Raw genomic sequence first — 27,350 nt, 5'->3', positions numbered from 1 at the left:
GTACCTGTGTGAGGCCTGGAATCCCTCTGCTGTCCCAGGTCAGTGGCCACAGCAGCCCTGGGATAGTTTTTACAGCAGGAAATGAACATTTGGCCCTAGTCATGTGTATGACCGACAGACACCCCCCCTCCCCTCACAAGGTCACCCAGCTGCCTCTTCTCCTCTCTAGTGTTCAAGGAGAAACCAAGGGGAGGGGGAGAGGGAGGGGGAGGGGAAAGTGAAACAGAGTCCTTTGAGCCCTGGCTATTTGGGGGATTATTTTTAAACTCTCCCTTGCAATGGAGCCTTTGATAAATTATTCATTGGACAGAAAAGGCTGCAGCTGAAGTGCTGATGTCAGGAGGAAGGAGCCTAGTGCAGCAGCCCTGGTGCTGCTACTGCTGCTTCTGCTGCAGAGAGCCACTCAGGCTGAGCATAAGGGTGCAGCATGCTGCCTGGCTCCTACTCCTGTTCCAGCCTACTGAGCAGCAGCAGCAGCAGCAGCAGCAACGCTCAGGCCAAGGGTGCAGGGCCAAGAGAGGACCACGAGGAGGAAGAGGAGGAGGGAACGGTATGGCTCTGCTCCGAAGCAGTGGCTGCAGCGGCGGCTCTCTCTGTCTCTTGGTTCTGGCGGTGGCATGCCTACTGCAGCGTGCCCAGGTGAAGAAACCAGTCCGATGCCCTGCCACATGCAGCTGCACCAAAGAATCCATCATTTGTGTGGGATCCCCTGGTGTGCCGCGAATCATCCCCAACGACATCAGCTCCTTGTAAGTTAAACCTTCCTGCACTTGACTTCTCCTGGGCAGTGGCCGGGTGCCCCTCCCATCTCTTCTCTGTGGTTTGGGTTTCTTTTCTTTAAGTTGCAGGGGGGGGGGGCTAGATTCCCTGCTGGGTGCTGGCTTCTTGATGGATGCTAAGATCCCAGCACTGTGCTATATAATCAGTGCATGGTAGTGTCTGTGCTTTCCCTTGCTGAAATATTGTGCTGCCATGCAGCTACAAAGGAGTTTGATTTTTATACCTGAAAGACCTTTTCAAATAAGAAACTGTGATTGCACCATTTCTACAGAAAATATGTAAGGGAAGGAAAAATACATGTATGTATGTACTTGCCATATGTAAATCTTACATGCCCGAGGAGATGGCAAATGGCCATATTAAAGTGCAATAGAATTAAAGAAAGATTTACTCCCTGGTAATTATTTTATATGGCATTATTGCCTTGGGGAAAAGACTACACAGACTTTAGGAACTTGAAAGTTAGTTAGATCCATTTTTAATGTGAGTAGAATTGGAAATGATGGCGTTTTTAATTTGTACCACTTTAAAATCTGATGAGCTTTTACTGTTAATCCTGCTTAACATACATACTAATGTTCCTTTCTCTCTCTCTTTTGTTCTTTCTTCTCTATAAATTTCTAAAAATACTAGTAAGTGCAGACAAAAAAAACCCCATCCGTACCCTTTTGAGCAAAGTTGCCAAGAGGTTAAAAGTACCTGGTATTAAAGATTAATGCAAGGATACGGTGAAAAGGAAACTTTCCAAGCTTAGTGGGGAGAAGCAACGACAGGAGCAGAATTAAACAGCCTTTAAACATGAATATTGGCCCCATTTGCTGAGATATTATAAAAAGGAGCCAGGCCAATCAATGGGGAGGATATTGGGATACTCCTAAGGGAGGTGAAGATAATGAGCCTTATTTAGTTATTAGATTTTCCTGTTTTTTTCCTCTCAGGAGCCTGGTAAATGGAACCTTTTCTGAAATCAAGGACAGAATGTTTGCCCATTTGCCCTCCCTGCAGCTGCTGTAAGTACTGCAATTCCCAACAAAACTCAGCTCCAACTAAAACTTTTGCCAAAATCCCCCTAGATATAGGCACTGTGGTGTCTTCAGGAATAAGATAATAGACAAGTTAATCGCTTAGGTAACTCCATTGACTTCAGTTGTATCACAGTATATTAACGATGAATTTGCTTCACTGATGATAATGCATAAATCCATTAAGGAAATTAGTGCTAATTTACTAAGAGAATATGTTTATCTGCTGTTTTAAATTCTTTGTAACTAAATAATTTTAGGATAAAATTCGCCTCTTGGAGTCACATGATTGATCTAACTTCAATCTCATGTTCATTCTCTGCTAATGAATGTGACATTAACTATGGAGGGATTGTTGATATCAGTGGTGATTTGCTCTTCTAGGGAGAGTGGACTGTCAGAGTTCAGCTCCTTCAAGAGAGAAGAACTTTGTGCTACCTGTAAGAGCTCAAAGTCTCTTAAGCAAAATCTGTTGGGTTAAATGTGGCTTAGTGGAAGAAAGTGTTGGGCTTCGAGGTCACGGGTTCAGTCCCACTGACCTGATCTAGGAAGTGCTGACTATCCTGTAGGAAGGGCAGTGCAGTGGTTAAGTTGTTAAGGTGGAACCATGTGGAGCCTTGTGTTCAGTTCTTTGCTCTGCTGCAGACTTTCCGGGTGACCTTGGGCAAGCTGCTTAGTCTCTCTGACCCAGATTTTTTAAAGTATTTAGGTGTTGCTGTGTTTAGTGGTGCAATGCCTAACTGGTTTAGGAGCCTACATTTCATTTTAAAGGACTTAGGCACTTAGGAGCCTAAATCCCATTGACAGTGCATCAGCGCCATATCAGTAAATACTTGGATAATCACAGTTCCCAGTGTGAGAGTGTTGTGAGAACATACATTAAAAGGCTGACAGGCATTACAGAAATGGGGGCCATGTAAATACCAGAGATAGATAAATGAAACCTGGGGACCACTGACACAGAATAACTCCTGGGGATCTCTGGTCAGGAGGGGTGAACATTCAATCCCTTCATGTTTATTTCTTAAAAAACCAAAACCAAACAAATACAGCTGTGCCAAATACCTTGGTTTCCCCCTTTCTTTCCAGTGGCAGAGTGGAGAGAACACTGGGGAGAGAAGGGAAGCTAGGATGAGGAAAGGCCTTCATCCCCTTCAAAGGGTGGGGTGGGTCTGGCAGAGCTTTGCACCTTTAGTACAGCAGCCCCCCAAGCTTTGTGTACAGTGGGAAAATGCACTGGGTTAAAAAATATAGTAACTAACTAGCTGCCACATATGAAAACACTCATGTGTGCACCAAGGGGAAATCCATGTTTAACATGGTACTGGCTTACATTTACAAATACAATGCTTTTTTCTCAGTGTAGGCAAGGCCATAGAGTGCACTCAGGGGAAGAAGAGGGTGGAGGCCTCCAGCCCTTAAGACAATGAAGACAATGAGGGGCAACCTAGGCTAGTGTCTGGGCCTCATGAGTGACCTTCCTTCACATTAGTGGGTTGCAAGAGTCTCATAACCAGTGTCTTAGCACGGGATAGTTTTGCGAACTGAGCTTGCATACCTAGAATTTGTGGGATGTGCCAATTGAACCATAGCAGCACTTCGACTGGATGCAGAGGGAGTGCACAACTCTCACAGTCAATGGTATGTGCAATCGGCACACAACCTACTTCATATGCCCTTGCTTTAAGTGCATGTCACTCTTGTAATACCAGCAGGAAAAAAACCTACGTGGATGAAAACCAGCAGAATCTGGCAACTCTGTTCATGGGCAGCAGTCAACAACATGTCTCATGGGCCACAGAAAGAACCCCAATGGGCCACATTTTTTGAAGCCCCTAAGAGGCCAAGAAGGTGCCTGTGAGAGTGCTCTGAAATCAGCCCTCTTCTCCGCTTACAACAAAGTGAAGAGCTGAGGGACCTCTTAAGGCAAGCTTGCCCCCCGCTGCCTTAAGAGGTCCCTCAGCTCTTCACTTTGTTGTAAGCGGAGAAGAGGGCTGATTTCAGAGCACTCTCACAGGCACCTTCTTGGCCTCTTAGGGGCTGCAGAAAATTTCATTGTGCAAGCTCAGCCTCAGTGCCAGACGCCATCCCGCTCCCCTCCAGAACAGTGTGGGGAGTCCAAAGAGGGGCAGGCCAAGGCAAAGGGAGCCAAGAGCCCCAGGCTGCCTGTGATGTCCAGCAGATGACAGGAAGAGACTTATGTGCTGAGGGAGGGGCTGCCCTTTCATTTTTTGCAGAAGTTGAGGTACAGTGGTGAGAGGTCCTGCAGAAGACATTGCAAAATGAGGGCATCAGATTGTTCTTAGGGGAGGAGGAAGAGCCCCCACCCCAAGATGTTTTTTTTGTTCATGTTATTGGGGAGATCAGAACTGGGGAGAGGTGATTCACTGTCACAGTGACCACTTACCTTGGGCACCCTCTCCCTGTCAAATTTTACTGCCTATTGTATTATATAATTTTTACCTTTGAAACAAAGGAATTTGAATGATTCAAGGTATGAAAGAAGTAGTTTAAGGTGTGAAATGAAATAACCGTTGCTATTTGCAATCTTTAGTACTGGTTCATGTATATTAGTAACCCTGGTAAAATAGCAGTAGAAGGAGTTGTTTTAATTGCTATCTCAATCTTTCTCAGATTTCTTTGGGATAATTTACAGAGTAACTGTCTAGAATTAGCACACTGACCTAGGATCAGAGAGAAATTTTGCATTTCATATTCATTAGCTTTCCCAAATTAACTGTAGGGAATTGCCTGAAACTATGCAAAAAGATGATTACTTAGTGGTTATAAGTAATACATGCCGACATGTTCACTTGTAGCTTCTGGGAGTTCCAGGAGCTCTCATAAGATTTTGGAAGTAGTCTTTTCTGTCAGTGGGGTTTCCTTTTCAAACAGACTAACAGGACAAAGAAAGAGCATATTTTTGATAAGATATGTGTTTGAATGCAAACACTACAGGGCAGATTCTCCGTGCCATGCTGAACAGAGCTGAGCTTGGTTGTATTTTCATGATTCCCAGCCTTGGTGCAAGTTAGAGTTGCTCCTGTCCAGTGCTATCTAAATTACACTACTGACCAAAGGTTCCTTGGATGGGGCAGAATCACCTCTGCAGGCAGAGTATAGAGGGAGTTGCCTGCTGGCTGTCTCTGGCCATTTTAAGGCCATTTTGCACAACTGATGAAGCAAAAGGAAGACTTAGCACGCACCATAAAATACTTTCTGTGATTTTTCAACCAAGGTGGTGATTCCTGGCATGGAATATTCTTTCTAAAGCATGAAAAATGTTAATTGGGGGGCAGCTTATGCCATTGATTTTTTTAAAATTAACACTCCATAATATTTTCTAAATGATGCATTGATGGGATAATATGGGTCTGAGTCAGTAAGATTAGTCTGAAGATAGTCAATAAACATAACTGGCATAATCAGTCAGGTTTTCATCACTTTTCCTAATGGTTGCTCTTCATTTTTCAGCTTGCTGAACTCTAACTCATTTACTATCATACGAGATGATGCCTTTGCTGGTCTCTTCCATCTAGAGTATCTGTAAGTTCTATATTTTATGTGTTTTGTTAGCCTTTTATAAATCAAGATGTTTTAATGAGTTTCCAAAACTCCTGCCTTGGAGAAACAGTTCTCCCTCTGATTACCAAGGGCAAGGGAAATGAAGGGATTTATGTTCCATTTTCTACTCAAATGCCTCTTACATCTGTCTACTATTTTTTTCAGGTAATGCAGAGAATTTTTAAAATATGCCATACATGCGAGGGTGACTCTATATAAACACAATTCACTGTCATAGGAGTGGGGTTCTAGAAATCATGTCAATTCCATCTGTTACATGTTAATAGAGGAGTTTGAAATGTCAGTCAGTAGATAATGGCTTGACTGACAACTCCCAGCAGGTGAGATGCAGAGATGCAACACTGCCTGTTGTAGCCATGATCCACTTTTTCTTCCTTCTCCCCTCCCACTCTGTCTGCAATATCTTTGCCACTCCAATATTTCATTGATCCTTCATCCTCTTTCTTCGTTTAGCTTAGTTTACTCCTTCCCTTTATTTCTACTTCATTTCCTTTTTCTTATTGCTCCTTCTCTTTTTAAAAGGCATACCAATCATATTAGCTTGTTATCCTCACTTTACATTCAAAGGGATTTTCAAAGACTCACCTGATTTCGCATCTCAAATCGGGAGATAGGTTTTTGGCATCTGAACTCAGTTTGGGTACAAGATGCATTTTTCCAATAACTTTTCAGTGTTGAAAGAAACTTCCACCATTGTACTGCTGCCTGGAGTAGTTCAGGAACACTAACCTCTGCTAATGCCTTTATCCATCTCGAGGCAGTTGCTACTAAACTTGATGCATTAAGAACAAATATTATATTATGGGTGAGCAGCCAGCAATAAAAATAACAGACCCAACAATAGTGTCAGTGTCATGTTAGTCTATAACTTTAAAAACGAGTAGTCCTGTGGCACCTTAGAGACTAACAAATATAGGATCATTTGCTTTTTCTGAGTAAAACCCACTTCATCAGATGAGTTGAAGTGGAAATAACAGAATCCAAGATATATATAAAAACAAAAGCAGTTATCTGACAATTGTAGAACCTGTGTTAATGAAGCTAATTAAGTGGGATGGATGTGTCCCATTCATAGATTTTGATGTGAATATGTCTTTGGCTTGGTAAACAGTTTATGGTGTAATCCTTGATTCTACTGCACCTGGATTTTTTAGTGACCGCAGGGGCTGTCTAGACATTAATCAGTTTTACAAGTGGAGGCATCAAAATGTAGAAAGCTCATGGAAGCAAAAATGTATTCAAACTTGGATTTGTTGTGGGCTGGCTTACGCTTGCAAGTGGTGCTCGTGAGGAGCCCAAAATAGAGCACGTTATAGTAACCTATGTTTGTTGTGATGATGCAGTGACCAGGCCCACATTAGAAAGAAAAGGATGGAGTCAAATAGTCATTTGATCAAAGGTGGCATTCTGTCAAGAAACAGAGACAAATCTAACAAGAACCCAAGACTCCACCCTCTTTAACCAGTGCCAAAAAGATACTAGCCACTGAAGCTATAATCCACATTTCTGCCAATTCTTTAGAATGCTTCCTTCTGCCAAGAGACCTCACCTCCACCTTTTGTAAATTGAACCTAAGAAGCTATGTTTCCTCCACATGAATGCTAAGTATCATTAATACTCCAGTATTCAATTTCTCCCAGGCATTGATAACCAGACCCAGCATAGGGAATAAAGGAACCCCTCTGACAAATGAGTTTCTTTGTGTGCAAAATAAGGGATCGAGGAGGAAGTCAACCCAGGAAGTATGCACAACAGATAATGTTACCAAAAATAACCATATTATGTCTACACTGTTAAGACTAGCATATATGTAAGTACTATTGAGGCTACAAGGTTATGTTACTGGTGTCTGAATATGTAAGCCCAGGAGCTCTGAAAAAGGACTAGCCTTAATGTACTGTCAGTAATCAGAGAGTGAGACTGATAGGTGAATTTTCACTGAAGAGTCCCTTCCATAGAAGGATCAGCAATGCAGGAATCCATCTATACTAGGCTATGCAGTCTCTGAGGGCGTATCTCCACTACGTCAGAAAGTTGCCTTGAGTCATGTATTCAATCGCTGAACTCCAAAAGGCAACACAGTCCCCAAACACCATACTTAGACTCCATTATGCTGGGGATCAATGCTGCAGTGATTGATTCCCTGGCTGTTGATTTATCAGGTCAATTTAGGTGTGATGAATCAATCTGAGAGCTTTCCTGTCAATGCCGGTACTCCACTAGGATAAGAAGAACAGCCAGCATCGACAGGAAAGCATCCCCCACCAACCTTACTGTATACAAACCGACATGGTAAGCAGATCAACGATAGCTACTCTACTTGCGTAGCTGAAGTAATGTAGAATAGATCAATGATGGAGATTAGTGTAGATTTGCTCTAAGTCCCAGTCCAGACTTCCCCATTTTGAAACATCTGAGCTTGATGGACCTCTGGTTATTTACACCAATTGAGGAGAAAACAGATCTTGGTAATGCAGGAAAAACCTTTGTCTCCTGAGAGGATGAGGAAAATAGCATCTTGAGGGCAGGTCTACACTAACCATTTGGTAACGTCGGTGGTGGCTGCTCTCTTGTTGACACTGGTTATTCTTCTCGTTCTGGTGCAGTACCAGCCTCAATGGGAGAATCCTCAAAGATCAATTTATTATGTCTCAGAAGACACAATAAATCGACAGCCAGTTGATTGATTGCTGCAGTGTCAATCCCCAGTATAGTGGAAACAAGCCTTCAGTATGGTGTGAGGGGACACTCTGGCCTTTTGGAGCGCAGACTGAATTCATGACTCAAGGCAACTTTCTGATGGACAACACTGACTCCTGTCTAACATCCTTAACTGTGCTCTCGATGTGAAGAGGGGTCCTTGTCACTCTATGAATATGAACAGTTACTTCACAGCTTGGCACCAATATACGAACCTAGGTGGTTAGTAAAGAGCCAATGGGTAACTTTTCACAGCAGCTGACTATGCTCTCTAAGCCCCAAACAAAATTATTTCTCTAACAACTTAGTTCTTCTAAATGTAGGGAGTGCAAGTTCCTTTGCCAGCCTTGGTGGTGACCCCACAAGGTGTAGCCCTAAAGGAAACTGTAAAGATTTCAGTCCAGATGCTGAAAATAGGCAGGTTCATCTTACTGTCTTCACCTTTTCTCCATCACTTACATATTCCCTCTCTCTGCTGCTGTCTGCTCATTTTGTTTTGTTCTTAACTTACTTTATCAAGAAGAGCTTGCAATCTATCTTCACATAGCCACACCTATCCAATGGCACTTGTACGTGCTGTGGAACACAGACTTCTCGGGTCTGTCAGTAGAATTCATCAGAGGACGGTGAACTAGTTAGGAAGCAGGGAATAGGGATCTCCACATTGTCCAAGCTTTTCCTCTTTTTTTTTTCATCTCTTTCTCTTTTACTCTTTCTCTCTCTCTCTCATTTTGTCTGGGTATGTCTACAGAGCAAAGTTATTTTGAAATAACAGCCATTATTTTGAAATGAAATGACCAACGTCTACACAGCCAAACCACTATTTCGAAATTAAATCGACATAGTGAAGAGCTTATTTCGAAATTAGTAAACCTCATTCCACAAGAAATAGCACCAATTTCGAAATTGCTATTTCAAAATAAGCTCTGTGTAGACGCTTATTTCAAAATAGGGGGCCTCCAGCCCTTTCCAGGGTGCTCTGGTGGCCACTCTGGGCACAACCAAGAAAACTCCTCTCCTTCCCCCCAACCGCGGAGCCCTTAAGGGGGTAGACTCTGGCCACAGTGCCTGTGCCAACTCCCAGCCCAGAGCCAGCAGTCACTGCACCTGACCCAGTGGCCCCAGCATGAGCCAGGCAACTAGTGCCAGCCAGCCATCCACCGCTCCCCAGGACCAGTCTGCTAGCTCCCAGGAACCTGCCAGGGGCTGGAAAAGGCGGGCGCCTGCCTGGTCCAGTGCAGAGATCAGGGACCTAATTCAGATTTGGGGGGATGCCTCCAACGTCCATGATCTCCACACTAAATGGAGGAACACAACCATCTGCAGGCAGATGACTGCCAGCCTGGCCACCAAAGGCCACATGCGAACCCAGGAGCAGGTTCGCATGAAAATAAAGGAGCTGCAGCAGGCGTATACCGGGGCCACAGGGGGCAGCTCCCAACTAGGGGCAGACCTAAACCCTCTCCTCTATTTTAATACCGTGAACCTCATCCTGGGGGCAGGACGGTTTGTGCCCCCCAGGTGGTCATCGACCCTGGGGCAGAGCTTGCTGCCTACTGCTGCTCCAGCCCTTGCTGCCTCTCCAGCTACCGCTCCTCCTCCCACTCCTTCTCCGCCTCCTCCTTCTTCCTCCCCACACCTCAGGGATGCCGAGGCCCCTGCACCCATGGTGCTGGGAGACAGTTGGGCCGGCAAGACCCCCAACCCTGAGCTCTGAGCGTCTCCTCCCCCTTCTTCCCCTTGCCTCCCCCTGCCAGCTCCCTCCTCTCAAGTTTCCTCTTCCCCTCTCCCACCTTCTTTCCCCAGTCTCACCTCAGTTTCATCCCTCTTCCCCCCAGTTTTGTTCAATAAAGAGGGTTTGTTGTAATGAACACGTGTCTTTTATTGTACAGCAGGAAGCGGGGTTAGGGAGGAGTAAGTGGAAGGATGTGAGGGAGGAATGAGGCACAAGCCCCCACTGGGGCACACCAGGGAGACTGTTACTGCCTGCAGAATGTGCTACCAGGCTCACAGCAACACATCCAGGAGGAGCACCAGAGTGCCCAGAGGTGGCTCTGGCTCCGTGCTGCAGAGTGCTGTGGTGTCCTGAGTGAGGGCAATCAGAGCACGCAGGGAAAAAATGCTTTGCTGTCCCTCAGCGAGGTAGGCAAGCAAGCAGGGAAACCTTAGAACCAGCTGTCCTGGGAGGGGAGGGGGTCCCTTTAAGCACAGGTCTCAGCCTCAGGCAGCAGCCAAACAAAGTAGCTCCTGACCTGATACCCTGCCAGAACTGCTTCCGGCTGGCCTTAAATGCGATTCAGCGTCCTATCAGTGTGGACGCGCTATTTCGAAATAGCAAAATGCTATTTCGAAATGCATTTTGTGACTAGACGTGTCATTTCAAAATAAGCTATTTCGAAATAACGCTGTAGTGTAGACATACCCTTTGTCACCTGATTCTTCTCTTGTGCTTCGGCTATAAGAGAAAGGAAAAAGGAATGCGAGTAGCTCTACTGATATTTTTTTCAGCACCATGTATGCAGGAGCCTAAATAGATACTTATTAAATTAGGAGGCTGCAGGTTAAAACATCAATACTAATACTGCTCATTAAGGTATTTAAAATAAATACTTATTATTTTTTTCTGTATAGATTTATTGAAGGAAACAAAATAGAAACCATTTCAAGAAATGCATTCCGTGGCCTTCGTGATCTGACTCACCTGTAAGTCCTTTAACACTTATTAAGTGGCATTTATGTATTGCCAAATGTTCCAAGACTCATGCCTCAAGCACTTCTGTAATTGTTTTTACTGTTAATAGTGGAGGCTGTTGCTCCTTTAAAGAAAACTAGTTTTTTGTGCTATATGGGATATTTCCCTCTTAATCTCTGCAAATCGGGTAATTCAGACTATTAGAAATTGACTTCCAGGAAGTTTAAAAATATTCACTGTTCTGACAGTACTCCAGGTTTTTCACCTGAGTTATACACACTCACAGCCTGAACATGCATCTTTACTTGTCTTATTACTAAGATAAGTAATAAGATAGTACATATTAAATTATAGTTAAAATTCCATTTACCTTTCAGCATTTTCCTGCTTGTTTGTGTGTTTTATTCTCTTGGGCAATAAAAACAAATTGCCCTAATTCTTTTCACTTTCTGTTCTCACACATTAGCAAAGGCCAGGTCTACACTGGCAGAGAAAATCGATGCAAGATACGCAACTCCAGCTACGTGAATTGCATAGCTGGAAGCCACAAACCTTTCACCGATTTTCTGGGGCAGCTCCACAGTGAGAGGTCACTGGGAAAAATGATCCTATTCATTTCCCTTACTCCTTGTGACAGTGAGGAGTACCAGCACCAACGAAGGGCGGGGACCTCATTTTTACTAGACCAGCTAAATCAAACCTGGATGATCCATCGCCAGATCATCGATCCTCCATCAAGTGGCGATATGGCCAAAGATTCAAAATGGAGGCACTGTGTTTAATTTATTTATGGTTGCATTGGTCATGGTCAGTACTAAGACTTAGATAACATCAAATCATTAACATTATTTAAGTGATGTTAGACTTGATAGAGTCAAGATAATAATATGTTCAGATCTAACTTTCTTTTCTAGTTCTTTGGCTAATAACCACATTAAAGCTCTGCCAAGGGATGTCTTCAGTGATTTAGATTCTCTCATTGAACTGTAAGTAATGAAAATCTTTTTATTGGTTGCCTGTCATTGTGACTCTATTAATCTGTGTTTTAAGTTCCATTTTTTGACGTTGTAGCTAAATGCGTTAAAAATAAATGTTTGTGTTTTATTAGACCATCAACTTGAAAAAACACCGTTTGTGTGAACTTTTTTTTAATCTATCTTTGTTTACTCACCTTAAAATTACTGTTATTGAAAGAGATTCGATTTTTAAAGGATGCTTTCCTTATTTTTTCATTTTGTTTTTGACAACACTTTGCTTGGATTGTGCCACTGTTTTCCCTGTGGTTAGTCAGTACCCCCTATTGTTTGCCCCAGAGGCTTTCACACAGTAACAAGGGAGAGCAAAAAAAAATTTAATGTAGGAAATTGTGTTTAGAAAGCCACAAACATTGTCAAGAGGCAGGGATTGCACTTTTTTAAATTAACTCAACTTCACATTGATGGTAACCTTTTAAGAATTTAAACACACCGTGACCATATCACATGTTTGTGAAATTAGTCTCTGCATGCTCTGTTTCAATGTAACATAGAAACTTCACTGAAAAAGTTGCTATTGTCAGCCGCCTGCTTACTGAAATGGTATAGTGAAGAAAAGGAATCTATGAATTTCAGTAGAAATCTCAGACAATGGAAAAGCAGAGGAATGGGAGGGAGCCTTCTTGCTAGGATTTAGTGAATTATCATTCCAATCCTGCTAATGCTTATGAACATGAAGCACCTGAATAGACCCATTTCATTCATAAAGTTACACGTGTATGTTTCCAGAATTGGGTCCTGTATTTGTTATAAACAGTGTTTGTTATGAACACTTCACATCCATGAAGTGTAAAGAATAATACAGTTAGGATAATGGAAAAATCTTTCCCATCCTCTGTTCAGAATCAATATAAAATAATTCAGCTACTTTTGAATTAAGTGTGTCAACGTGATAACAATTCTGCAGTTTTGTTTTCTACCAACCATTTCAAATATGTTTATTTCTGTGTGTTTTTTAGAGATTTAAGGGGAAATAAATTTGAGTGTGACTGCAAAGCCAAGTGGTTATTTTTGTGGTTAAAGATGACAAATTCCACTGTTTCTGATGTCCTGTGTATTGGTCCAGCAGAATATCAGGATAAGAAGTTAAATGATGTCACAAGTTTTGATTATGAATGCACCACTACAGGTATTCGGAATGTATATTTCTAAGCACACTAACTATGATTAAAGATTAGAAATTTAGATTAACCCCATATTGCTAAGTCAGCATGATGAGGGTGGGGGGAGATGGTTCTGTATAAAACATTTCAGAATAACAGAACAAGCCTAACTATTGAGATGATCCATTTAAAAAACAAAGCAAGTAGATGAGATTTTATGTGGATTAAGTGACAAAAGGGACAAGAGCTGTCACTTTAAATTCCGTAAGTTTTTGTCATAACTCTGTAACTCAGTTTTCAGGCACAGATCTTTTGCTGTTGTCTGGAATAAGGCCATGTATCTATGTCAGAAGAACTTCCTGAAATCAATCTATATTTTACAGAATGTTAAATAATACCACTGTATCTGTTGTTCACTAAGCCACAGTTTACTAAGCCACTGGAACAAATAAGCATTAATAATGTTTTCAGCACATAGTTATGCAGATTCACAAGAATGGAAATTAACATTGGATAATACTAGTGCTGCTTGGCTTAGGAACCTGGCATTTGTTTTATATTAGATAGTAAAAAGCATTCTCTAGCAGGTGGAGGAAAACTTGCATGAAGTTCTAATTGTCAGAAGGTGACTACAGACCAAACATAATCAGTTATCTGTATAAGAACATCAACCATTAATGTTTTTGTATGAGGAGAGTAAATTGCCCTGAAAGAAGTTGGTCCAATAAAATATATTACTGCTCCTGCCTTATATCTCTCACATGAAGGAATGATAGGCATATTAATGGTATTTGAGTTCTCATCTCTGAAAAAGCAAGCTATCAAGAATGAGATATGCTCTTAAAGTCTTGTGTAAGAGACATCATAAAAGTTGATTGCTAGAATTGTAAAGATAAACTTCCAAGCCAAGGTACAGCATACAATCCAAGCGCAATATATATGAAGTATAAAAAGAATAAACTCTACGGGTACGTCTACACTGCAATACTATTTCAAAATAATTAGTGCTATTCTGAAATAACTTAGTTTGCGTCTACACAGCAGGAAGTCATTTTGAAATAATGTCAAAATACTGTCAAGCTGGAGGACTTCTTACTCTGACTCCTGTAACCCTCTTTGAACTAGGAATAAGGAAAGTCAGAAGACGCTCCCTATTTCAAAATAAGCTATTTCGAAATAAGATACACAATTGACGTAGCTCAATTTGCGTAGTTTATTTTGAGTTAAGCCCTGCAGTGTAGACGCACCCAAAGTTAAAGCCCCAAGGTATGTTAGAAGATCATTTCTTGTGTAGACAAATTAATGTAAACAAAAATAGAAGAGAGAAATTGATGTGAACCTGTACCAGAAATCTCCATTATTGTGTTTGCTGATACACAATGAGGCAAAAACACAAACTTTTACTTAAGTCAGTCTGCATGCATTTAAAGGTTACTGTTGCACAAACACTGGCTTAGTGTTGTGTAAACCTTGACAGCCAGATTGTCAGAGCTAACCTGATTTATAGCAGCTGAGGATTTGATTTAGACTTACTCTCTCTGTAAATGTATGGGAGTGTATGTATAACTAAACAGTTGTCGTGTAGGCAAAATTCATTCCTGCTTTTACTTCATTGGCCTGGTATAAAAGAAATTACGCTGGGGATAAATCTGATCTTATATGCCTTAGGGAGTATGTTAGAAACTAAGGTTTTACATGGTGTAATGAGTGACTGCTTGAATCACAGGGTTCTTTAATAAGAGCATAAGAGTAAATTAGACAAAAGTTGGTGCTGTGACATTGGGCCTCCTGAAAAGGAGTTTGGAGAGGAACAGTCTTTAACAAAACAATTCCTGAAATAGAGAATAAATTGTCTAGGAAGTGCACCATCACTGAGGCAGCATAGTACCCCAAGTGTGTAACTAAAAACTAGACACTTCTGAGCTCTAATCCCTACTTTGCCCTCGAGTCTGTCTGTAGCATCAGGTAAGTCACAGAGCCTGTCTGGAATTGGGTCTTGTCAACAGTGGGGAGTTATTCCAGAATCGGGCAGAGTGGAAGTTTAAAAAGCAGCATCTACTATGGACTAGTTCCCTGTAATAGCTCTCTTATTCTGGAACAAAAGTTCCTTTTTCTAGTTTCTTAATCAAATTTCCAAACTGTGGTAAGCAAAATCAGGAAAAGGGACTCATCTACCAGAATAAGAGAGTCCACAGAAGGAGCAGTAGTAGAATAGTTTGTCCTATCTTAGCTCTTATGTTCAGTTTCCTCTTATTTGTTCTATGACGATTATTTAATTTGCAAGTTAATGTTAGTACAGTGATTTGAAGCTGTAAAGCAATATACACGGTGGCTACGTCTACACTGGCATGATTTTCCGAAAATGCTTTTAACGGAAAAGTTTTCCGTTAAAAGCATTTTCGGAAAAGCACATCTAGATTGGCAGGATGCTTTTCCGCAGAAGCACTTTTTGTGGAAAAGCGTCCGTGGCCAATCTAGACGCGCTTTTCCGCAAAAAAGACCCGATCGCCATTTTCGCGATCGGGGCTTTTTTGCAGAAAACAGTACTATGCTGTCTACATTGGCTCTTTTGCGCAAAAGTCTTTTGGAAAAAGACTTTTGCCCGAACGGGAGCAGCATAGTATTTTCAGAAAAGCACTGATGATTTTACATGAGATCGTCAGTGCTTTTCCGGAAATTCAAGTGGCCAATGTAGACAGCTGGCAAGTTTTTCTGGAAAAACTTGCCAGTCTAGACACAGCCTGCAAGTGCTAAATGTATTCTTCTCCCTTCTCTGTTCATTGGAGGTTTATTCTGCTTTTTGTTCCTATCTCTCAGCATAAGTCACTTTCACATAGTTGTTCACATAATCTTCAATACCATCTTTCCCTCCCTTATTATGCATAGTTTAAGAGACCTTTCAATGTGTTATACTCGCAATGATCCACATCAGGTAGTACGGCTGTGTCTAGACTGGCAAGTTTTTCCACAAAAGCAGCTGTCTACACTGGCCGCTTGAATTTCCACAAGAACACTGACTTCCTACTGTCTGAAATCAGTGCTTCTTGCGGAAATACTATGCTGCTCCCGTTCGGGCAAAAGTCCTTTTGCGCAAAGCTTTTGCGCAAAAGGGCCAGTGTAGACAGCTCAAATTTGTTTTGCGCAAAGAAGCCCCGATCGCAAAAATGCCCGTGCCAATCTAGACGCTCTTTTCCGCAAATGCTTTTAACGGAAAACTTTTCCGTAAAAGCATTTGTGGAAAACCATGCCAGTCTAGACGTAGCCTACATGTATAATCTGGGTAATTGCCAAAATACCTCTGATTTTAGTAGGAATTTGTTCCATAAGATTTGCATGTCAGTGGTTCTATTGACATACCAGATCTGATGAACTGAAAAAACAGTACTGAATCAAATGGATGCTATAAAATTGAAAAACATTTCTTAACATATTCAGTTATTAGAACTGAAAGAATTTTAACCATCTAATTTTACTTTTAACCATTTTATCACTTTAGTTTTCGCATTTCTCACTGTTTGGACAATGAAAATAGATTAATCTATTTCTCCTTAGTTCTCCTAGATTCTCCTACAATGGCATGGGGAAGCTTCAGGGGCTTGCTTGCAAACACTGCTCAGCAATGTTTGCTTATTTAAAAAAAAATGTTTCCAGATTTTGTTAAATCTTATTTTATAAGACCTGCTTCTCTTTGACTTTAAAGAACTTTTAATCTGATCTGGCAGCACAGAACAGCCTTAAAGTGGAAAGTATATCTTAAAGTGGGCCTGTTTACATGGGGATATTCTGGAAAACTAATCCAAATTAACTAAAACTGCTAAATTGGATTAGTTAAACTATATTACATGCCTGTGTGGAAGTTCTCATTCAGATTTAAACTTAATTCAGGTTAGCATAATGTAATTTTTTTTTAAATTATGTCACTGTAATTCTGAATGAGGTTGTCCATGCAGAGGTTTAAGTCATTTAAACAAATCCCCTTTAAATTCACATCTTCAGTTAATTTGGATTGATTTTCCTGAGGGATGAGATGTATAAAGCACTCTATTGTGTGGCAATCTAATTCTTCCATGTAGACCTTGCTGGCGCACACTAAAATATATCTGGTTCACATTAATGTTTCTTGCTTGAGCAGGTCAGCAGTGTGTATGCATACCTCGTAGGGCACATCTTCATTCGCTGTGTTGGAGATAGACATTCTGGTGTTCGATTTAGCAGGTCTGGTATAGATCCGTAAATCGAACACTAAGGACAGCTCTGGCTGGTATCTGTACTCCTCGCAGTTGCAAGGAGTAAGGGAAACCAACAGGAGCATTTACTCCCATTGGTCTTCCGCAGTCAGGACAACACCAAATTCAGAGTAAGGTAAGCCAAGTCCAGCTACATATTCTACATAGATTGAGTTGAATACCTTAAGACAAACTTCCAGGGCTAGTGTAGACCTGGCCTTAGAATGCAACATATTAGAGTGCTTTACAAATCTCACCCTTCTAATGCATTTTAGATGATCACTGAGTGTTTAGATAAGCCCTTATGTCTCTACATTATGGCCTCTCTGTTGCTGAAGTGATATAAAGGGGCCTTAGTGAAAATGCAAACAAGGCCCATAAAGTCAAAGTCTGAGGACCGATGATGACATCTGTTTTCTGCGTAACTCCATACAAACTACAATGGGCAGTCTTTTTAAATATGCAGTAAAAACATTGTGTAAATGTTAGTGACTTTTACTCGTTACTGTGGACCATTTATCTGTCGATTCAGTGAGAGTTTGATTAGTATTATTATCAATCCAGTGACCTAATAAACCCAGTCTCAGGTGTGAGTCAAGATAGCTTTGTTGATATAGTGTCACTTCTGAACAAGCTATGGACCACATGATACCAATGGACAGGTTTGTTTTAATTCATAAGCTTCAGACACTTGCCTTAAGACTGTTTCAAAATGGTGGGGATGTTAATGGGAGAAGCCATTTCATTGTCAATGACAACTCTATTTAGTTTTTTGTTTCTACCCTCTTTTTGTATTGTATTGTGATAAAACAGCCTCACCTGGTCTCCCTCCAGCCTAAGGCTGCAGCGTGACCAATGTGCCTGTAAGGCTAATTAATGACAGATAATGTCCCCTACTTATGAAGCATAACAAATCAAGTCCCCAGCTGTCCATCAAAATGCAACCTTGGCATCTGCTCTCTGCAGCTTTAGCATCTCTCCCTGGGCTTATACCATAGGTGGTGCTCCCGAATCTCTCGTCATGCCTCACTGCAGCCTTCAGCCCACTCTGACCCTTCAGCTGCAACTCCCCAGGTGAAGGAGTCTGCAGTTATCCCCCTGCCTATGTAGTGTGAACTGCAAACTCAAACTACAGGCTCAATTCCTACTTCAGATTCAGCCTTCAATCCTTGCTGGCCATGTTTTCACAGGCCCTGCACTGGCTTCCTGGCAATAGTGCCATCTTTCCAGGGGGGGGGGGCCTATATAGTTTTCTGCTTTCTCAGAGACCTCTTCCAGTCTGCTGATCATTGGCAACTCTCACCAGCCAATCCCTAACTACCAGGAAGCTCTCACCTGCCAGTCTCTGCCCACTTACATGGCCCAGGTGCTGTCTCTTAACCCCACTTGAGATGCAGCTGATGAGACACATATACACTGGCCTCTTTCTTCTTAAAGGGCCATTGCCATGTGTTGACACACACACTTTAATAATAGCTAGAGTGACGGTTCCATCTTTAACTACATTTTTTTTCATTTATTTTTACTCGCCATGTATTTTACTTACCAGTTTTCTTCAGTCCTTTAACTTTTCCTAAGGAATTGAATATAACAACACTCTTCCTTTTTAAAAGTACATGCTTTCACACCAGCCTCACTAATATTATCAGCATATATACACATGGTTTTGGAATCTGCTATTTCACTGATACAAGAGAGCTTGCCATAAATACTCATGCTTTGCTTTTGATGGTCACCAGAAAAATGGTGGCTGTTCTCTTTTTTTAGCTGTGGAGTGGTAGATTTTCTATTTGATTAACTGTAGCTATGTAGTCCTACCTCCTGCAGCATGACTACCCAAGGGTAGGCCTTTCAAATCTTCATAGATGTAAAGTCCAGCTTTTGGAATCAACTAATAGTTACTTTGGAGAGGAAATAAGGATATCTCTTTAACCACCACTGAAGTGCACAGAACTGGGCAACAGTTTTTAAAGGGTCAGAGTGAAGACATGATTAAACTGATGGTAAAATTCATGGGCTATCAGGGCCCCCCCCCCCATTCCACTGAATATGAAAAGTTTACATGTACAGCATGGCATAAGGAGCCTAATACCTAAGGATGTCTGTGGGACTCATTTTCTCCCTGTATTTCCCAAACTAGACCTGAGCTCTGTTAATGATACTTTTTATTGACCTACAAATGTCACCCTAGAAGTCTTTTTACTTCATAATAGTCCCCCACCAAACTAATGTTGCAACAGTGCAAGTCTCAGATTCACACCTGAGTCTCCTACTGTGCAACATATAAAATGAACTCTAGGCTTAAGTGAATTTTAGACGAAAATTGCTATATAGGCTGGGATTTTTCAAAAGAGACTTAGGGATGCATTTGGAAGTTGGATTCCCAACTCTCTTAGGTGCTTTTGAAGTCTCAGCCTTAACAGCCATCCTAGGTTCTTTAAAGTAGGTCAAATTTTAAACCTAAAATACTTGGCAGTGTCCCTTTAAATGTTACTTTTTAAAAATTACAAATTGCCCTAGATATACTTGGTCCTGTCTTGGCACAGGGGCTAGACTAGATGATCTTTCAAGGCCCCCTTTCTGCTGTACGTTTCTGTCCTTGCAGGTTTGGGGTAGTTGGGATGTGGTTATCCCAAAGCAACGTAAAATTGAACTTACTTTGTCTCTGCTTTAATTTGACATGCAGAAATGTCTATGTTGAATAAATAACAGGTTGCAAGTACAGAGTGTAGGCTCAATTCCAAACACATATATAATAGTGAATTTTTTTTAAGACACAGGACATAGCAATAAGTGACCAAAAGTTAGCGTTGAACTTGGAGTCTTGGTTTTTTGGGGTGAAAGCCTGACTGAGTTAAAATCCATGGCAAAATTCCCATGACTTCAGTGATGCTGGAATTATACACTTCACAGTCTACTCATGGACAGTAGTCCTATATAGTACAGTCAGTTTCTAGGTTTATTTTCTAAGCAAGGCAGATTTTGCAGCTAACACAAATGACATGGCTCGATCTTCTTGTGAATTAATTTCTGAAGGGACATTTACATTGCGCAGAAAGGCAAATTCCCCTTCATGCTGCATGCCTAATTGTCACTCATTGACACTCCCTATGTTAGGGCTATTGTGAACTTAATCATTACTCCAGAGTTGTTAATCCTAAAATAGTTTCCAATAGTACTGATCAGAAAACAGGAATCACGTGTCAACTGTTTTGTGTTTACAACAGGGGACTGATTGTCATTTTTTAAATGTCTGTTTCTAGATTTTGTTGTACATCAGATTTTGCCATACGAGTCAGTTTCAGTGGATACATTCAACTCTAAGAATGATGTGTATGTAGCCATTGCCCAGCCTAGCATGGAGAACTGCATGGTGCTGGAATGGGATCACATTGAGATGAATTTCAGAAGTTATGACAACATCACAGGTACACATTTGAATATATCAGATTTATACATGAACTGGTGACATCATTTCATTTGACAATGATTTGCTTATTTGCTGATTTTACACTGAAATGTAAATACAATATTTGTATGTATTGATTTTTTTATAATTATATGTTAAAAATTAAAAAGTAAGCTATTTTTCAGTCAGTGTGCTGTGAGACTTTTGCATTTTTAAGTCTAATCTTTTAAGCCAGTAGTTTTTAAATGAGGTCTAACTTGAGGGAACACAAGACAAATTTGACTCCTGAAAGGGATACTGTAGTCTGGAAAGACTGAGAGCTACTGGACTAGACTGCACAGAGAGCCACATGTTTCTAGTAGGATAGCCCTTACCATAACAGAGTATGCAAGCTTGTCATTTGGTTTGTCTCTATGATATTTAGCCTTCAGCAAAAAAGAGTGGGTTATGCTCCAGGAAAAAAATGTTCATAAGTGGACTCTTACATCCCTGTACAATCCTCTGAAGTTAGCTGGGCCTCCATGCACAGGTTGTCCTTGTACAACAACTTGCAAAATTGGGTCTTGTTTACAGGTACATGGGAACTGCCGTATTTAGTCAGACCTGAGGTCCATCTCGTCCAATATCCTGTCTTAGACAGTGGCCAGCACTAAATGCTTCAGAGGTTGATATCAGGACCATGCAGTAGGCAGACTGTGTAGGCACAATATCAGTAACATGTATGAAATATTTATCTGTTCTAATATCATTAATTTTATGTAGAGAGTGTAAAATCCCAAACTGATCTTCTTGATGCACTATCTGGCTTTTCCATGTACAGTTCATCTAGAGTAGGGGTGGGCAATAATTTTTGGTGGGGGGGGGCACCAAGATTTTTGGTAAATGGTCAAGGGCCACACTTTTCTGTGGAGGGAGTGTGGGGTCTAGGATGGAAGCTGGTACAGAAGGGTGCACAGTGTAAGGGACTGGAGTGCAGGAGATGGTGTGGTGTCTGAGAGGGTGTTTGGATGAAGGAGGGGGTTGCAGCCTGGGGCAGGGGAATGGGGTGTAGGGTCTGGGAGGGTGCTGGGGTGCAGGAGAGGATTCTGGCCTTGGGGAAGAGTGTAGGAGGGGGTACAGAGTCTGGGAGAGAATTGTGACCTGGGGTAGGGGGTGCAGAGTGTTTCGGTGGTGACGTGGAGGAGGGAGTTGGGATGTGGGAGGGGCAGGCTGTGGCTGAGAGGTGCTAAGCATCTCCTGGCCTGCAGCACCCTCCCAAGGCATCTCCCTGCCTACGGCAGCCCCAGACCACTTGAACATAAAGGCTGTTCCCTCCACGTGACTCTCAGCTCCGAGTGGGGGAAGAGGCTTGCGCTGCCCCCATCTCCCAGGCCAATCGCTCATCTCCGATTGGCTGGCTGTTTCCAGCCAATAAGAGCTGAGAGATTAACTGAGGTCAGGTCTTATTGGCTGATTGTTTCTGGCCAATAGGAGCTGAGGATTGGGTTGGGGGCAGGGAGATCACACGAAGCTTCCCCCGTCCCTGCAGAGCAGAGAAACACAGGGACTGCACTTTAAACCATGGCAGCTGCATGCCTGAGGATCCCAGAAGGGTGGTCCACCGGCTGAATCTGGTGGTGTGGCGGGCCAGATCCAGCCCTCAGGCTGTATTTTGCCAACCCCTGTTCTACTCCCTGCCCCTCCAGTCCACACAAAGCGGGCAATCAATATCTTGGTTCCTAAAGCCAAGATTTCACTGCATGAGAAACCTGCTTTTCCAAAGTGGTCTTTCCTCACTTATTGCTGGATCAAAAAACATGATATGCTGCCTACAGTATAAATGAAACTCATGTTGCTAGGTAGAACATGAACAGAAACTGGCAGCAGTGAAGACAACAAAATGAGAGAGAAAGAGGGAAAGCTTTGTAAACGTTGTAAATTTCACATTTTGTTTGAATGCTTGAATTGTACTAGATGAGTACTTTTTGCTTTCTGTTTGAGCAACAGGTCAGTCCATCGTGGGATGCAAAGCAATCCTGATTGATGAGCAGGTCTTTGTGGTAGTGGCGCAGCTCTTCGGTGGCTCACACATCTACAGGTATGATGAAAGCTGGACAAAGTTTGTCAAATTCCAGGACATCGAAGTCTCTCGCATTTCCAAGCCAAATGATATAGAGCTGTTTCAAATAGACAGTGACAAGTTTTTTGTTATAGCGGATAGCTCTAAAGCTGGTCTGTCAACAGTTTATAAATGGAATAACAAAGGATTCTACTCTTACCAGTCCCTGCACGAGTGGTTTAGGGACACAGATGCTGAATTTGTCGATATAGATGGGAAATCTCATTTAATCCTGTCAAGTCGTTCACAAGTTCCCATTATACTCCAGTGGAACAAAAATTCAAAAAAGTTTGTCCCACACAGTGAAATCCCCAACATGGAGGATGTCTTGGCTGTCAAGAGCTTCAGAATGCAGAACAGCCTCTACATTACTCTCACAAGATTTATTGGTGACTCCAGAGTCATGAAGTGGAATAGCAAGCAGTTTGTGGAGATACAGGCTCTCCCATCTCGAGGGGCAATGACACTGCAGCCTTTCTCCTTTAAGAATAATCACTACCTAGCTCTGGGGAGTGACTACACCTTCTCCCAGATATATCAGTGGGATAATGAGAAGAACCTTTTTAGAATATTTAAAGAAATCTACGTGCAGGCACCTCGCTCTTTCACAGCTGTGTCAACGGATCGAAGAGATTTTTTCTTTGCTTCCAGTTTTAAAGGAAACACACAGATATTTGAACATGTAATTGTTGACTTGAGTTTATGAAGGCAGTTGGAGTGAAGCTCATGTACAATGACATGAAACAACAACAGCAAAAGACAGATCATTCATCTCCTAAGATAGGGTGAACTTGTGGAACTAGTAAGAAGTTTTCTTAACATTTAGAATGTGCATATTAACCAGGGATTGCATTGACTTGGTTAACTGCATGACATGTCCATTTTACCATTTTTAAAGACATTTTAAAATCTGTAATTATTCAGAGGAGTGTGCAGTGTATTAGGATTAATCCTGGTATCTAAGAGTGCTATGTTAATTTTACCTAAGAAATTGGATTAGATTGGAAACCTGATAGAAACAAGAGGGGCAAAAAACCAATATCAGACATGAAAACTATTCTTTCCTCTAAATCTACTATTTCAAAAATAATACATACATGTAAAGTCAACTGAACATATTTGTTGATGAATTGTATAAATTGACATCAACCTTCAAAAACATTTTTGGTCATCTTAGTTCCTTGCAATTGATGGGCAGCGTCTATATTTGTTCTTTATAATAAAACAAAGGTCATTGGTTGAATTCATATCGATACTAGATGAGATGCAAAGTTAAATTCTTCAACACCTTTGTATTCATTTAAGCGAGAAAGAGTGGATTTAAAAAAAAAACTCATTGTGGGTGATTGGATGGCAATGAAATAAAGAGTTTTACACTTTTAGATAATGGGTTCCCAACAGCTTCAGATCAATAGTGACTGAAAAGTGGCTGATAGTTGTTTGGGAGCATATCTGAGCTTAGTCTAATTTGTAGCTCATAAGTATCAGTTTCACATATACAAACTCTCTAACTGGCAATGTGACAAACCCCAAGTGGCGGTCTCAGTAGTGTGCCAAGGATTTTAAGGAATATGGGAACTGAACTAAAATACTCTCTCACTCTTAGAGGAGGTCCTGCTTAAATTATATTGAAGCACACTCATGGGTCAGTGCAGGGAAGCCTGTATTGGTGTTGCCTGTGCTGGACCTGTTCCATACATAAATAGAGCATTTCACAGCGTTCTCTATCCCTTAAATTAGCTTTCTGAAAACTGCAAGTTGTAATTTGGGTGATCCTCCTAACCACATGAAAGCCATATTCTCCTCTGGTAAATCCCTTTGAAGGGAGTTGTAGCTGCTTCAGATTGAACATTAGCAATAAAAGTACTGTGCTAAGAATTTTTGCCAGGATCGCTCCAGACTATTCAACTGACAAAAGGCTATAGGGATGCCAGACTATGGAAGCTCTACTGCGTACAGAAAAAAACATATTTAGCAGTCTTTTAAAATCATTTTTGGGTGAATGCAGCCTTCAGTGTTTACTCACCATTACAAATAGGTCAGTTGTGCCATGCACAGTCGCTCTTCCAAGAGGACAGCAAGGGGCTATGCATGCAGTCAAATGCACTGAGCCTTGTGGTGGATGTGTTCTCTCTCTCTTTTAATACAGCTATCTCAAAAGCATGTAGAGGTCTTCTCTGACTCATCACTACAAATATCACTGTTCATCTTAAATTCATATGTTAACATTTTCTGCTTTATCATGAGAGTTTTTGCTGCACACTCTGCAATTTATAAGGCTTTGTAAAATAAGATGAACCAATGAAGCCCATCAGTATCCTTCCCCAGGCAAGATTATCATGCCTCACCGCTCTGACTGAGCCTAACTTTTTTTTAGCACAGATAAATAAACAGATAAATGCCCAGTTGTTACAAATGTAAATGTCTCTTGCCGACTCTCGGTTTAAAGATGCCCAGCATGTAAGCAGTACTGCATGATAGGATTAGGATGTGACAGCGCCTCTCGAAATAATAATCCACCTATGATCTGAATTGCTTTCATTAGAAATGTTCTAAATCATATGAAATGAGAACATTAATGGCCTGTCAGGAAATAGTTAATATTATTGACATGCTAATTTCATTTAAGAATATTTTCCCTTTAATCTGATAATCCTGGGTTTTATTTTATCTAAATATAAAAGCTTAAAGAGGCTTTAAATGATCCTTTCTTCTGAAGTACTGTGCTCTTACTGCAAGGGACTGTTGGTCCTCAATTCCCATTCATTCACTCAGAGCTAAGGATACTCCTTACCTTGTATGATTGGGCCCTTAGTTGTTAAAGGCAGGTCTTTTGCAGTTGCACTAATAGCTCTTTTAGGACTAAACTAATGGGTCCTATGTGACTAAGATATGATAACCACATGGCTGACTGACAATCAGATTTCTCCATTATTTTAGCTTGCTTTATGAAGCTTTATCAATTAAAGATGCACCTGTATTTTTACCACCACAATGTAGATGGCTCTTTAAATTTGGGAGCTGTCAGAAAACATTGTACATGTTGTGGCTGCTCTTCTATATGTATCCAGTATGAAAATGTAAATACATTTTTGTTTTCTGTCCAAGAGGATCAATGTGTGCTAACTCTTTCTTTCAGAGATCATTGCCAGTGTTGTATACACAGCTGGCCTTTTTGGGTACCGTCCCTATCACTCACTTGCAAAGAACCATAAATGAGTAAACTTAAAGGCAATAAAAATGAATCCTGAAGCCCACAGCATGATTTCAAGAGAGATGATGGTGGTCAGGATTTTTTCTGCCCAATGACAAAAGACAATATCCTTTTTTGGGTTATTCACTTGTGGGCACGGAAGAGGATTTCAGGCTCAGCTATCAGGTTCAGTGAAATAAGCATTGTCCTCTTATTACAACCATGACTACAAAAACAAAACGAACTACAAAGGAGCTGAAGAACTGATGAAAACAGATTCTTTTGGTAGACTAATATTTCTGCTGAATACGTCCATTGCCCAGAGAGCTGAGCTCATCAGCCCTTTCACAGCTTCTGCAGTGAGTGTATAGTTGGACCGTGGCCTACCTTTTCTGCTGAATAGTGTCTAAAGGTGTAGCGAGATTAAAGGAGCTACGAGGGAGGTTGAAGAGAAATAAGTGTCCAAAGAAAAGCCTCCCATTGATAAATAAATGTAGTATGGGGGATGGATTCTTGAGACTCCATTCTCCACTGTTCCTGTGCCAAGGAGCTGATCTATAACACAATCATTAAAATTGAAACTCAGGCTACATCTAGACTGCAAGCTTCTTTTGAAAGAAGCTTTTCTGGAAGAGATCTTCCGGAAAAACTTTTTTCAAAAGAAAGCGTCTACACAGCAAAAGTGCAACAAAAAAGCGATGTGCTTTTTTGAAAAATAGCGTCCACGTTGATTGGACACTATCTTGCATTTAAGTTGTGATTACTGTGGATGGAGTGGCCACCAGGGCAACTGTGCTTTTTCCTGGCAGCCTCTTCTTTCGAAAAAGCACTCTCTTCTGCGTCCACACATGCCTTTTTCGGAAAAAGGCTTCTTCTTCGTAGAAAGAGGTTTACTGCTCTTGGAAAAACTCCTCTGTTCTTTCGGCTTTCTGTCAAAAGAATGCAATAGCAGTGTGGACGTAAGTGTAGTTTTTCCAGAAAATGGCCATTTTTCTGGAAAAACTGCATTGTAGACATTCCCTAAAAAGGGGCAAAAGGAGGTGTTGAATTTTGGTGTGAAAGTAACCAAGCTTCCAAAAACAAAAAGTGCAAAACTTCAATAAAAAAGTACAAGTTTTCTTCTGTTGATCCAAATAACATCTACTGTGCCCACTGCCTATATTCTATAATGTAACTTTGGTTTTGACTAGAAAATGAACTGTGTGCGCCCCATCATTTCACTGAAACTGCCAGAAAGATCAGGCAAGTTCAAGGACATTGGCAAAGAATAACACAACATACTATTTGGTACGTTTTTTATATATTTGAAAATGCATAAATGTATGTAAAATTCAATAATTTATATAACATACATTTAATAATGTATGTAAGCTGCAATGGAAGAGCATTTTAAAGCTGTACATACAATTAGCTCTTTTTGGTAAGAAGATGATGACTTAATCTGTGCTGCTACTACACATATGTACTCTCTAAGTAAATGAATAAAAAGTAGTTAATGAGACAAATAA

General features: G+C 41.2%; 1 protein-coding gene across 1 annotated transcript; it reads left to right on the top strand.

The window, feature by feature from the left end:
* Positions 1–268: 268 nt before the first annotated feature.
* Positions 269–27,350, top strand: LGI2 (leucine rich repeat LGI family member 2). Its single transcript, XM_075930633.2, has 8 exons — positions 269–749; positions 1,719–1,790; positions 5,277–5,348; positions 10,719–10,790; positions 11,694–11,765; positions 12,773–12,942; positions 20,406–20,570; positions 22,538–27,350. The coding sequence occupies exons 1-8, from the start codon at positions 334–336 to the stop codon at positions 23,353–23,355; spliced, it is 1,857 nt and encodes a 618-aa protein (XP_075786748.2). The 5' UTR covers positions 269–333; the 3' UTR covers positions 23,356–27,350.

The sequence above is a fragment of the Pelodiscus sinensis genome, chromosome 4 (genome assembly GCF_052426305.1).
Source record: "Pelodiscus sinensis isolate ZL-2025 chromosome 4, ASM5242630v1, whole genome shotgun sequence".
In the NCBI taxonomy this organism is placed as follows: domain Eukaryota; kingdom Metazoa; phylum Chordata; order Testudines; family Trionychidae; genus Pelodiscus; species Pelodiscus sinensis.
This window is presented reverse-complemented; position numbering and strand designations above follow the sequence as displayed.